This window comes from Perna viridis, chromosome 6 (genome assembly GCF_037379345.1).
Source record: "Perna viridis isolate PV_CMFRI_1.1 ecotype Kerala chromosome 6, ASM3737934v1, whole genome shotgun sequence".
Lineage (NCBI taxonomy): Eukaryota > Metazoa > Mollusca > Bivalvia > Mytilida > Mytilidae > Perna > Perna viridis.
This window is the reverse complement of record NC_142450.1, coordinates 5142843-5155607: the sequence shown is the minus strand read 5'-3', so window position 1 is coordinate 5155607 and position 12765 is coordinate 5142843. Positions and strand designations below refer to the sequence as shown.

At 32.6% G+C, this 12765-nt stretch overlaps 2 protein-coding genes across 4 annotated transcripts; both read left to right on the top strand.

Moving 5' to 3' along the window:
• Positions 1-1243: 1243 nt before the first annotated feature.
• Positions 1244-2914, top strand: LOC148613312 (uncharacterized). Its single transcript, XM_088586275.1, has 3 exons — positions 1244-1295; positions 1869-2078; positions 2621-2914. The coding sequence occupies exons 1-3, from the start codon at positions 1244-1246 to the stop codon at positions 2809-2811; spliced, it is 453 nt and encodes a 150-aa protein (XP_088442401.1). The 3' UTR covers positions 2812-2914.
• A 1523-nt stretch (positions 2915-4437) lies between these two features.
• LOC148613311 (lysozyme-like) lies at positions 4438-6081 on the top strand. 3 transcript variants are annotated; one of them, XM_088586644.1, is made up of 5 exons: positions 4438-4478; positions 4670-4819; positions 5256-5435; positions 5587-5662; positions 5996-6081. In XM_088586644.1, exons 2-5 carry the CDS (start codon positions 4684-4686, stop codon positions 6057-6059), a joined length of 456 nt encoding a protein of 151 aa, XP_088442770.1. In that variant the 5' UTR covers positions 4438-4478; positions 4670-4683; the 3' UTR covers positions 6060-6081. The 3 variants fall into 3 exon arrangements, with proteins under 3 accessions (XP_088442770.1, XP_088442771.1, XP_088442769.1); XM_088586645.1 differs by having other exon boundaries at positions 4456-4493; XM_088586643.1 differs by having other exon boundaries at positions 4460-4819.
• The last annotated feature ends 6684 nt before the right edge of the window (positions 6082-12765 follow it).

Here is a 12765-nt window from a genome sequence, read left to right as displayed (position 1 = left end):
AATCCTTGGGTAAACGTTAAAGAGGAAATGTAATTGGTATTGGTAACTCATATATGTTACCATAGCAGTTCTTAGCAGGTTATAGTATTTGTATAGGAGAACCTCGTTCTATGGAGGGATTGGGAATAGGGATGGGAGATAGGGATAGTGTATGTGGGATAGGGATTCTGAATGGGGAGGATGGGGAATGTAGTTTTTAAAGTATTTACAGATATTAAAAATGTATGTTTTGTAATAAAAATAACATATTAAATGTTGAAAAAAATATATATATATAATATAAAATTCAATTTGATAATGTGAATGTTTGATAAGGAATTTTATGGGAAGATGAGTATTTTTCTATGAGGAATGGAGATGGTGACAATGGGGAAGTGAGGGATGATATTTTGTGTAAATGGGAAGTTTATACAATTCAAGTGTTGTAACCATTCTTTGCTGCATATCCGTTTTTCTAACGGCCAGGGAAGTAAATGTAATTTTGGTAGTATAATACTTGTATCTTTAAAATCGATTTGCTGATGCCACTGAGGAAGAAATGAATGAAAAATCGACGAGCATTCATTCTAAAAACACCACGGAATCGACTAAATTTGTGTGAAGCTGCTCCGAGATTATTGTTTGTAAAACGATAAAGAATAAATGATATTCGGTGGAATTAAACAAATATATCATGTCTGCAAGGGGTATTTTCCAAAAATATTGGTGTCAAAAAATTGTCTCCTCTCAAGAATTTTCTATATATGGATTATATTTTGTAAATTATTTCGTCATGTAATATTTATCAATATGTAAGTTTTTGTCTATTCGTGTTTATTATTGAAAGTTTGATATATCTTTAACTCAACATATGAATGAAGTATTTACATCTATTATATCTATTTCAGATATACATACCATATCTTTACAAAATATCAGACATCCACAAATTTCTATTCACTAAAAAAACTCTTCAGGACCACATTTGGATGTAGAATGTTGTTTTGGATCAGTTAGATGTTCCTTATTGCATATCCTTAACATAGTTAATAAAGCATGTCACATGTATGGCGATGTTCGGTGAAGATAATTTCAACTAATATTGCTTTCAGTTGTCTTACTGATGTACTTGTCAACTGCTTTTGTTAGTTACTTCGTGTAAAACATTAAGGACAATGTGGGGAAGTCAATACCACCGGGTCCAGCCTCATACATAGTGGAGGTTCTCATCACATTTCATCTAATACTCGGCTTCAACATTTTAATGAATCCAGTTTGTCAGCAGCTTAAATTAAGGCTTGGAGTCCAAGGAGTTTGTGCTGTTTTTTGATGTCCTTTTTTTCTTCGCCAAGTGTTTCCATCTTTAATCAGTCTGATTTCTGGTGTTAATTCTCTGCATGCATGGTTTAAATTCAGTACAAGATTTTTGGTTTAATTCTACGAAATACGTTTGGTGCCTTCAGATATTCACAGAGTTAAACACGGTGTATCATTTCCATCTCAGCATAACATGCACTACTTCAGTATATATGCATAAGGCTTCTATAAACCATAAATATTATATGGGAAGCAGGATTCGAACTGTAAAATAAATCGGATATAACAATAATAACTACTAAACAGGAAACATAGATGCACAACAACAAGGAATAAAAGGATATTTAATTGAAAAGACTGAATAAATTATGATTACGAAGGCCGAATAAAGCCTAGATTTATCGAGTATGCGAAACTTGTTCAATTTCGGTCTGAAAATAACAAAATTGATCAATGCAACTCGATTGAATATTTTCTTTCAACCGAATATTACAGTGTATTTTAACATTTCCAGATTTTTTAAGTATAATTAATACTTAACCCTAATTAAATTTGTTTAAATGATTTTTTAGCATTCACATGGAAGCGGTGCGTGGTGAGACCAACAATTATAGTGTCAGTTCTGTTTATAGCCCAATCAGTACCTCACTTTGGCTCCATTTTGTCCTTAGTTGGTAGGATGACTTCGACTTTATTACCCTATATTTTACCTTGTCATTTTTATCATAAACTATGCAAGACCAAACCATATTCTGAGGAAATTCCAAAAATGACAGAAGCATGTTCAAGAATTGAACCAATGTAAGTTTTTTTTCAGACAAAAACTGTTATATCTGAGCAGTCAAAATGAAATGTACATGTGACCCACAGTTACTGACTGAATTGCTTTAATCTTTAAGGCAATAAACTTTAGTTACAAGGCATTGCTGTGAAGGAAACAAAATGTTTTTTGGCCTAAAACGTTTTTTTATTTGCCTTATTAAGAATATTACAGTGTATTTTAACATTTCCAAATACGAGGTCTACTCGAATCGTTGAGAATTACAGATCAATGTCAACTCAGTACATTGTTACATGTTACATTTAAAAATATGACTGACCTTACCATTGACAATCTGCATGTTATAAATCTTTCAGTTGTAAAGTGCATGTATATATAAATAAAATAAAAACAGAAAAGAAAATATACTGTCCCATTATCATTCAACATACATACTGACGAGACAGAGTAATGCTTTTTAGAAAGACCAGTCTTGCAAATATTCTTAAATTTTGTGTAAATGTATTGATATCAATTTCTTTAATTTATTTCTTTACAGTTAAGTTCCACTTTGGAAAAGAGTATTCAGTTATGAAATAGTCGTTATTGGTATTGTGGGAGTTGCTGCAACAATATCGGCTATCATTTCTATCACCAGTCCAGATAGCCTGTCTGTCCCATGTCAATCTATATGGAGATGGATAGTAATACATCAACTTCAGATTATATATATAGTACAGTATTGTGTGAATTGATCAGTTGAAATATTCAGTGTTTCGAACTTACTACAGAACGTATTGCTTCGAATCATTGAAGTAATTTTTTTGATACAGGTCTAGGTATAGAACTTACCATCGATAACAGGATAAAATTAATAATATTTACTAATCAATATGTTAAAAATTTAGGTTAGGTTCTATTCAAATCTAACATTTGTATTAATAAAATTTACACTTCATTGGTCCATATGAACTGTACAGCTTTCATTAGAAATCTCTGTAGCTAGAGTTACTTAAATGTTGTTCTGATTGTTCTATCGTTCTCGCTTGATTTATGCAACAATGTCTTATTAATAATGAATATTTATAAATGTTCCTTGATTGTACAAAATATATACTTAATATGGTTTGTATTGAGGATTGGCATATTAATTTGTAACTTTTTTTCCATGGAACAATTCTTCATAAGAATTTGTAAAATATGCGATATTTGTAACTTACTGAAAGTCAGTTTCACCGCAAAGGAGGTTACTAAGGTTGCGTTTCTTGCAAAAACACTCGCAATTTAAAAGAATAAATAGTAGAAACCAGAAAGAGTGCATGATGCATGTCGATATAAAAAAGTATTATGTTCAGAAGGGTAATAACAAACCAAACTGACAAACAAAATAGTCCATAGGAAATCAGTATAACAATATCAAATATCAATAAATTGCAATGGTACTAATTCTTAGTACATGTATTTCCGAGGTAAAGATATGGGTTAAATTATGTCTTATAGCGCACATAACCTCCATCTTCTATTACAGTGAATTGATTATGGTAATTTCCAATACACCGTGGCATCATACAATTGCCACTGAACCAAGTTGGTAAAAATAGTAGTCAAAGCAGTAAAGAAAATATATTTATGATATCATGAAAATCACTCGTTTTGTCAGGAACAGAAAAGTTATCAAAAAGATCAGGAAATCGGAAATAAATGTTTTAAGGATAGCATGTGAAACGTATTTTTATAACTTTGGTAAAAAAGCATGTCCCTCAGGTAAGTTACTCATGATGGTGTGTGAAGAAGTAAGAATAGTTGGTACAAGCTCAGGCATATTTTACCGACTGTGAAATAAAAGTAAAGACTGTATGCAGGGGACACCAGTATATCACTGCACATTAAAAAGCTAGTTTAGGTCAACATCGTCTCTTATGTTTTTGTTCTGAGGTGACAACTGTCGTTGGTTTCGAGGTGTAACGCCACAGAGGAAGTGTGTCAGTAGTTTCTTAAATTTCAAGTTATGGTGTTCATATGATTATTTGCAATTGATTTGTAAATTCGTTACATCTGATATCACATAAGTATTTAGAATTGACAGGAAACAGGCGGTGTTTAAATGAAAATATGTCTTAATTAATTGAATTTTTCAAGATGCCTTGCAATGTAGACATATTTTTATCACACTGCAAAATCGTGGACTAAACACAGATTATGCCAAAGAAACCCATTGAAGCACAACATGTGTAAATCTAATTTTGTTTAAATTTGTCACGAAGGTAGGTCACACAGAGTTTATTTATGTCCTCAATTTGGGGTCTTTGGAAAAGAAAGAACGCATTTAAGAGATAAATCTTGACCTTCAACTGTATCTACAATGCCTATTTAAAGTCAAGCATTAATCTTTCTGGTAACATACTTCGCGGCATATAATCGTGTAATTAACTTTACGGTACCTGCTTTAAGGGTGTCATATTTGTTTTCTCGATCTTGCAAACGCGTATAATAAAACAAGTTAAATGACAATAAAAGTGCATAAAACTAGAGTTCATGAACTATTTATATAATCGAGAAACTACGTTTGTTTATTATTTAAAAGGTAATAGGTAATCTTCATTGTTTTAATAGATCGAACAAGAAGTATGAACAGCATTTTTTGCATTTTTTTGATAACTGTTGTTGCACATTTTGGAACGACGAACGGAGCAACGAAATCAAAATGTGAAGTCGTAAAAGCTTTAAGGAACCAGGGTGTACCAGACAGTGATCTTCGTGATTGTGAGTTACATTATCATTATTGTTCAAAATGATTTTGACATTGTAAAGTTTTACTTGTTACATATTCACATAATGATAAGTATATATTCGTATAGGGTCCATAATAATAGAATTATTACTATAGAAACATTTTACAATCATTTTTATTATTAAGTTGTAAACATTTGCTGTCCTGAAAACAAATATATTACTGTTGTTTCAATAATATTTCCCGTATAGAAAATATTACAACTATAAGCGTGATTTTGTTTAAAAAAAATTATTTATGTTTTCCAAGTGATATTGTAAGTAATATATTATGAAAACTAAAAATCAGAACATGCGTTTGTTTAAAAAGCTACATTTTTTTATAAAGGAACTTGATTTGACTTTTGCTTGAAACTCAAAAGGTTCCTTTATGTGAATAAGAACTAATAGTATCTTTTGTTTTTAATAGGGCTTTGCTTGGTTCAGCACGAGAGTGGGTTTAAATATGACGTCATAGGTACAAACAGTGATTCTAAGGATTATGGAATTTTTCAACTGAACGACAAATATTCATGTGGAAATTCTGATGGGACCTCTTCGACGACTTGTTGGAGGATAAGAACTTACGGATGTGCCGATTCATGTAATTGTATGTACTTTGTTAAATTATTAAGTGTATGTTTTGTTTCAACTTTACGATAATGTTGTTAGCGTTTGCGATAACATTCTGCATATGATGTACATCATTAAATTACAAATATTGTCCATTTTACATACATAATTTTGATTGTTCATTTCAGCCTTTATTGATCAATATATAGACAATGATGCAAGTTGTGCTGTCCGGATTAAAAACTGTGACGGTTTCTCCAGATGGTGAGTTCGACATTTTCTTTGCTAACTATCTCGAACTTTGTTCCATGAAAAACATGACGACCTCGTCAAATATGAAATCAAAACTGATAATGTTGTTTGGAAAAAGTTACAGCGCTGTTAAAACAAGCGTGCAAGTAACAATTTTTACAATGTTTTGCCTACAACAATCTCATTTTCAGAGATTTTTTCATATTCGTTTTTTTGAGGTATTAAACCTCTGACACACGCAGTTCTAAAGTTTAGTTTATTTTTCAACATTTATTTGAAGATCAAATACATGAAATGAAATTTGAAGAAAGAACTGTTTCCAAATTGGCTGTTTCAATATTTTAGGTATGGTCACAAGAATCACTGTTCCAATGTCCAAGGATCAGCCTATGATTATAGTGGTTGTTAAAATAAAATGTATATAATACGTACTGTGTGTTTTCTGTAAATTATGAAAAAAAGGGTTTGATAGGTTTTACGCTATTTATACTTTTATTATATGATATGATATGATATGATATGATATGATATGATATGATATGATTTCATGTCCTAATCATGTACTTGGTAAGGGATTCCATATTTTGTAGATTGCGAATACGATTAATCCAATTATAAATGATCGGTATTCACCCTTTGAAACGTTCGCGGTTTCCGTTTTAACGTTCGTGCATCGTTTATCGTGCATTTACACATCGTTTTGCGTACCTTTAAACGCATAATAACTGCACGATGGAAGCGTGCGTTTATACGAACGCTCCAATTTATAAGTCTGCTATATAACGGGCTTCGAGTGTATACTTGAACTTTATTAACTTACTGTTTCATTATGTTTATATGATGACCACATGGTTTTTTGTTGTAAACAGGGGTATGCAAAGAGTTGTTTTTTTTTCTAATTGTTAAAATGCAAAGTGTCAAAATGAGCTGGGTCTGGTAAGCTATTTCTCAATTTGTTGTTGACTTGTGGACATATTTTTCTTTTATATAGTATACAATGGGTCGCAATGCTGTATTACAGACCTTGTAGATATGGAAACATGATAAAACATCTGGGTCTGAGTCATCGTCATATATATTGTTAGCGCATATACATGTACAATATATGCATAAAACTACGAAATGTCTCAAAATGGGGGTGATTTGAAAAATTTTCAAGGGATGTAAAAAGTCTTAAGATAGCATATCATTTTTGTGTTTTCTTCATTCAATTTAAATGTTTTTTTTTTTGAAAATTGGTAAAATATACATTTGTACATAAAAATACCGTAGGCATTCCGACAAATAAGTATTTTGTCTGGGTAGAGATAATATTCAAGACATCGTATAATTCCTTTCATTGAACATTTTTAAGTTTAACACAAACTTTGAAACCTTTCTAAACCGAACCAGTTTTGAACTTTAAAATTCCTTCAGTGTAGACAAGTGTTCGATTTAAAAAAAATGTATTAATGTATAAATTTATTTAAATTGATTTAAAGGGACTGTAAAAAGTTTCTAATTCAAAAGAATGCCCAGAAACTCCATGTACCTAGGCAGCATAAATTAAGAGATAGAAATGAATATTGAATATATTATTTTACATTTGACGTGGTTAACATAGGAGACAATCGTTGACAAAGTCAAGAACAAATATTTAATTTTGATTTCGGAATAATGGGTGAAAATAAATTAACGCAAAAATTTATGATTTCGAAGTTTCAGTGACATGGAGGATGGACATCTAGTCAAATCAGTCATCCTGTTGATTCCCGACTCTTAGTTGTACGAGTTTAAGAAATATAAAACGTGGTAACTCTTTCTCTCTAAACGGAAAATGTTTCAAGCATTCCGCGAAACGAATTGAATCAAATAAAGTGCAAACTAAAACAATACATGAATAAAAAAAAGTCAGCCTCATGGAAAACAGACATACACAACAAAGAACATACAGTAACTAAAATAATAAATACAAAGTAACAAAAGTAAATGAGAAACTCGGACTCCACTATAAACTGGGAGGATGGACCGGGTGCACCGGCAGGGTAAGCATCCTCTGCTTTTCTAGAAACACCCGCCGAGTTGCACATATACCGTCCGTGCGAGACCCAATAAGGTAGGCAAGGATGTTAAAAACCACCTTACTTAGTTGCTCATGAAAGGTGAAGTCCGGGGTAGACGAAAGAGGAAAGGAAAACTATGACACGATGAAAAAATCAGTTTTCATGGTGCAAATGAATACACCGTAACGATCAATGAGTTTGTGATGACGAACATAAAACTTCTAAAGTGTTGATTTAAATCTTGTAGGAACATAACCCTGTTTCAGAGGCCTAATTGTAAGAAGTCTTGCAAGTAAAAAAGGTTTGCGTAGTAACGGTAAGCGCTGGCTTAAGTTAGGAGTTGTGATTTGAAAACTCCATACGCAGGTCATAAAGAGGAGATAGTGGATAAACATGACATAAATCTGTGCTATCCTCTTTTGATCTCTCTGCCAAAGATGATGATTGTGATTGACCGTCTATGTATTGGATTCCTGAACTCCACAAAAATCCATACAAACCACGTTACATGGCTGGATCTGTAAAATGTACCACCAAACCTCTTTCAAATCGTTTAACTTCTATACTCACAGCTGTCAAAGAGGGTCTGCAGTCTTACCACAGCACTTGTTACTCCCGTAGTGGTATTAATTCAATGTGGATCCTGAAAAATTCGAAAGATCTTTTGGAGACCCTTCATTCCAGATTATTATCAGAATATAATAGCATTAAAACCTATGATTTTTCATCACAGTATACTTCTTTTCCTCTTACTCAGTTGAAATCCCGACTTAAAAACATAATATATCGTTGTTTGTCTGAAAAGGATGGTAGACCTAAATATAATTATATAGTTCTTAAAGTTGTGATTCCTCATACTTTGTAAAAAAAATCCAAATCATCTTCCAAATATACAGAAGATGTTTTCAAAATGCTGGAATTTTCGATCGACAACATATTTGTTCACTATGGTGGACGCATTTTCAACAAATGGTCGGTATTCCAATGGGAACAAAATGTGCTCTTCTTCTTTCTGATCTATGCCTACACTCTTATGAGGCTGACTTTATAACTGTTACGATCCGACAGAAAGAACATCGTTTGGCTAGATCCCTTAATCTTATTTTCCGCTATATATATGACGTACTATCTTTAAACAACCCCAGACTCGGGGATTTGATACATCGCATCGACCCCAAAGAACTTGAGATAAAGGATACTACAGACACTACGAAGTCAGCCTCATATCTTGACCTACACTTACAGATCGATGATAAAGGGAAACTACTGACCAAACTTTACGACAACTTTCCTTTCATCTGTGGCAACATCTCTTATTACTCTGCAGATTTCATATGTTATACCAGAGTTTGCCGTAACTACGCAGCCTTTTTGCATCGCGCTAGGACTAGCAGTTAGGCTTTTGGAACAGGGTTATGCAACAAGATTGAAGTCATCAATACAGAAGTTTTATGGTCATCATCATGAACTCGTGGATCGTTATGGTGTATCCATCTGCGCCATGAAAACTGATTTGTTCATCGTGTCACAGTTTTCCTTTCCTCTTCCGTTTACAACGGTCTTGACTTTTTTGAGCAACTCGGCGGGTGTTTCTAGGAAAGCAAAGGACGCTTACCCTACCGGTGCATCTGATCCATGCTCTAAGTTTTTAGTGGAGTCCGAGTTTCTCATTTGCTTTTGCTACTTTCTATGTATTATTTTAGAAACTTAATGTTCTTTGTTGTGTATGTCTGTTTTGCATTTTTGGTCTTTCAATTTCCTCTAGAACCTTGATTACTTTTACTTTTGTGTATGTATCTTTTGGGTTTTTTATGGTCTTTGTTGTGTATGTCTATTTTCCTTGTCTGGTCTGTGTCCCTAGATTACATTATGTTGATTTCCACTAGAATGTTGGTTCCCTTGGTTACTCTTTTTTGATATTAACGTGGTAAGTATACAATGACAGTTAATTCTTTCTTACATTGTTTATTCAACATAATCAGCTTAAAATGTCAAAAAAGTGTGCTACATTCGATTGATTACACACAAGAAGCTAATGGTCATTTCTTATAAAGTTGATTGCTGTGGGATGTTCGATTTTTGTTGCAGTTTTCCCATCTTCTGAAATAAAGTGCTTTTTTTTTATATTTGTCCACTGTACCATACATTGATCCAGTTTTATTTCCTGTAACCTTTGAAAGAAAAAAATATCTCGCCATCGTGTATAGAAATGTAGTCAGGGAAATGCTGTTTGTTATACTCATTAATGATGATATTTCCATCGGTTGTAATAACACATACTGTTGCATGACCTGCGTGCTAATACTATCTCCAGGCGACACGATTTTTATAGCGGTCCTGATATCTGCCTCCTATTCTTTGCTTACTTATATTACTATATTTTCTTTCAATTTCAGTTCTACCAAAAATAGTAAGTTTAGAAAAAGTATGTTATTTCTGAAGAAAAGTGTATATGTTTAGTTTCAATCATGTCATAAATTCATGTCTCAATAAATATCCTTTTCCAATACCAAATTCAATATGTTTTGACTCAACGTGTGTCCTTTCTTATTGACCAAAGTCAACATAACCAGTAATTTCCAATTAAAAATAAATAAAAAATAAATTTTTGTTTATTTGTTACGATTTAAATGGAGATTAAACAAAAGTAAACGAGAACCCGGACTTAAAACTTGGAGCATGGATCAGGTGCAGCGGAAGGATTAGCGTCCCCGTCTGTTCAAGAAATACCCACCCAGCTGCTAATGAAAATTTCACATTTCACATCTGAGGTTAACGAAAGAGGAAAGGAAAGACATGACACAGTGAAATGAAAAAAAATCATGGTGTATATAGAAATACCACAACGACCGACGTGTTCATGATGACGTCCATAAAATTTTTCTTCGAATAAATTTACTTGAGTAATTTAAGTGAATCAATAAATTTCAATAATTTATCTGTCCTAATTATAATTCAGGACAAAACATTTCGTAAACAAAGCAACTTAGTACTTTACACTATTATTAAACAAATCAATAATAAGAATCATTATAAACTAGTACCTGTGCTGTCAACGGCTTTGGTGAGGCTAAACCTCCAAAACCTGTGACTTCTCGGACAATAAATACAGTCTTTCTGTTTACTGAAAAATTAAACCATGTGGCAATATCCCTTTCATTTAGACAAACATCACCCCTTCTTAAACGATTCAGATTTGTTTATTATGACATACATCATAATAGATTTTGAAAATGGGAAGTGCAAAAATAGGGGATTTAAAGCAGTTATTGGTAGTTTTTTTGCCGAAGAAAAAACCTGACAAAATGTTTCAACAAATGAGTAGGAGGGTTGGCTAAAGCTCCGAAACACCCCTAATTGGATCCACAAATGATCAAGTATAGTCCTGAAATGTATTTATCAACAAAATATAAACTTATTTACTATTATTTATTCATTAGATATATGTGACCATTTGCATTCAGTTCCTAAAAAAAAAAAATAAATTAACATTTTTACTATAGCTTGAATCGTCTCTTACCTTATACAAACAATTTTTGTACGCGTATGATATATTTTCCCATATTTCTGTAGGCATATCATTGAATTTTACCCAAATATATATTACACATGTATTACTAGGCCTTGTAACCGACTATGCTCTGTCTGGTTGTCTGTTCAAAGAGTAATCAAGGGAACCAAGGTTATAAAGTTCTAAATGCTTAAATATGATCAAAGTGAACGGTCAACGTATTAATGAGACGACGGAACCATGTTGGAGGCGACGGAATTAGAAAAGGGCGAAAGACTTTTTTGTGTATTCATGTTTTAGTGTATTTTTATCAGGACATTTAGGCATCCCTTTCTAAAGTTCTTTAATTGTAGCAGGACTTGACTGTTATTTAACACCACAGATTTTACCAGGTCCAGAATTTCTATGGTTGTATGTCTTGTTTCGTTTTCGCCTTTTGTTTATTTATATGTTACTTGAGTATATAGGAGTAACTCTTTCGCTTTACCTGTGTATAACGATGTTTGGGCCAGCTGTAGTCTGTCATGTGGTGTTAGGGTTTTCTCTCGTTCATTGAAGAATTATGGGTGACCTTTGGCTCACATGTTCATCCCAGAGGGGGTTGTTGTCTCTTTGACATACACCATACTTATTATATTTAAGCTGAATTGGGAGTTTTACATGTTCAAATCTTAAATGACTTATAAAGCAATAAAGTCTATAAAAATATGGGATGGCCCTGTCTTTTGAAAGAAGGTTTTCACCATTATATTCAATGAAATGCAATTTATTAGAAGTCACCGTATACAAGTTTTGTTGTAAGAAAAGGTAATAACCCCTCTTGTTTAAATTTGGCATTTTTTATAATGTTCAAGACCTTTATCATATATCTAAAAATATCTACTTGTATCTAAATATATGTAACGGTATATTTTATTGATAAATCTGAAGTTAATCTGTTGTTAATTTTAGTTAATCATTATAACTGACTATGGAATAAGAGACAAGAACAACTTGTTGAAAGAATATCTCTTTCAAGTTATTGAGAATAGGTACACAAGCCATTTCACTATTTTTACCAAGTAATTTAGAATAGAAACGTTCAGATCATCTGTGAGTGAGTGTAGGTGTGTCCGTCCAATCCCCGTCATATAAGCTTTTCAGAGCTTCGGTGAGGTTAAGTATGCCCGCCCTTTCCGTCATATCAATGTATGCATGACAGATGATTTTTTTTCGCATTTTTTCCTAATCTTAGATTATGATTTCTCAAGAAACCTAAAATAATAGTAAGTAATTTTTAAAATAAAAATGAGAATTTTTCAAACAGCATGCAGTAGAAAGGAAATTTTTCTTTATACACAATTGATCATCGGTTTTCTTTTTAATTGGTAAGCATGGGGAAAATGCGTAGTTTTAAGATCTCTTATCAAGCTTAATAAGAGTAGAGCCTCTCGTGTGAATTTTCCTGATTAGACTCAGTACTTCTTCGAGTTAGGTGCAACACTTCCCCTTTAACATATAGTTGAAGACTGTACCTACTGGAAGTACCAACTGAGTCTGGCAAGAAAAGTAGCACAAAAGCA

Bases quoted from the DNA above. Each gene is read 5' to 3' on its own strand.
- LOC148613312 (XM_088586275.1), top strand. From the start codon at position 1,244: ATGAATCCAGTTTGTCAGCAGCTTAAATTAAGGCTTGGAGTCCAAGGA. The intron at 1,296-1,868 runs GTGCTGTTTTTT...ATGATTTTTTAG, and splicing joins GCTTGGAGTCCAAGGAGTTT to CATTCACATGGAAGCGGTGC. The intron at 2,079-2,620 runs GTTCAAGAATTG...TTTACAGTTAAG, and splicing joins TCCAAAAATGACAGAAGCAT to TTCCACTTTGGAAAAGAGTA.
- LOC148613311 (XM_088586644.1), top strand. From the start codon at position 4,684: ATGAACAGCATTTTTTGCATTTTTTTGATAACTGTTGTTGCACATTTT. The intron at 5,436-5,586 runs GTATGTACTTTG...TGTTCATTTCAG, and splicing joins ATGTGCCGATTCATGTAATT to CCTTTATTGATCAATATATA. The intron at 5,663-5,995 runs GTGAGTTCGACA...TCAATATTTTAG, and splicing joins TGTGACGGTTTCTCCAGATG to GTATGGTCACAAGAATCACT.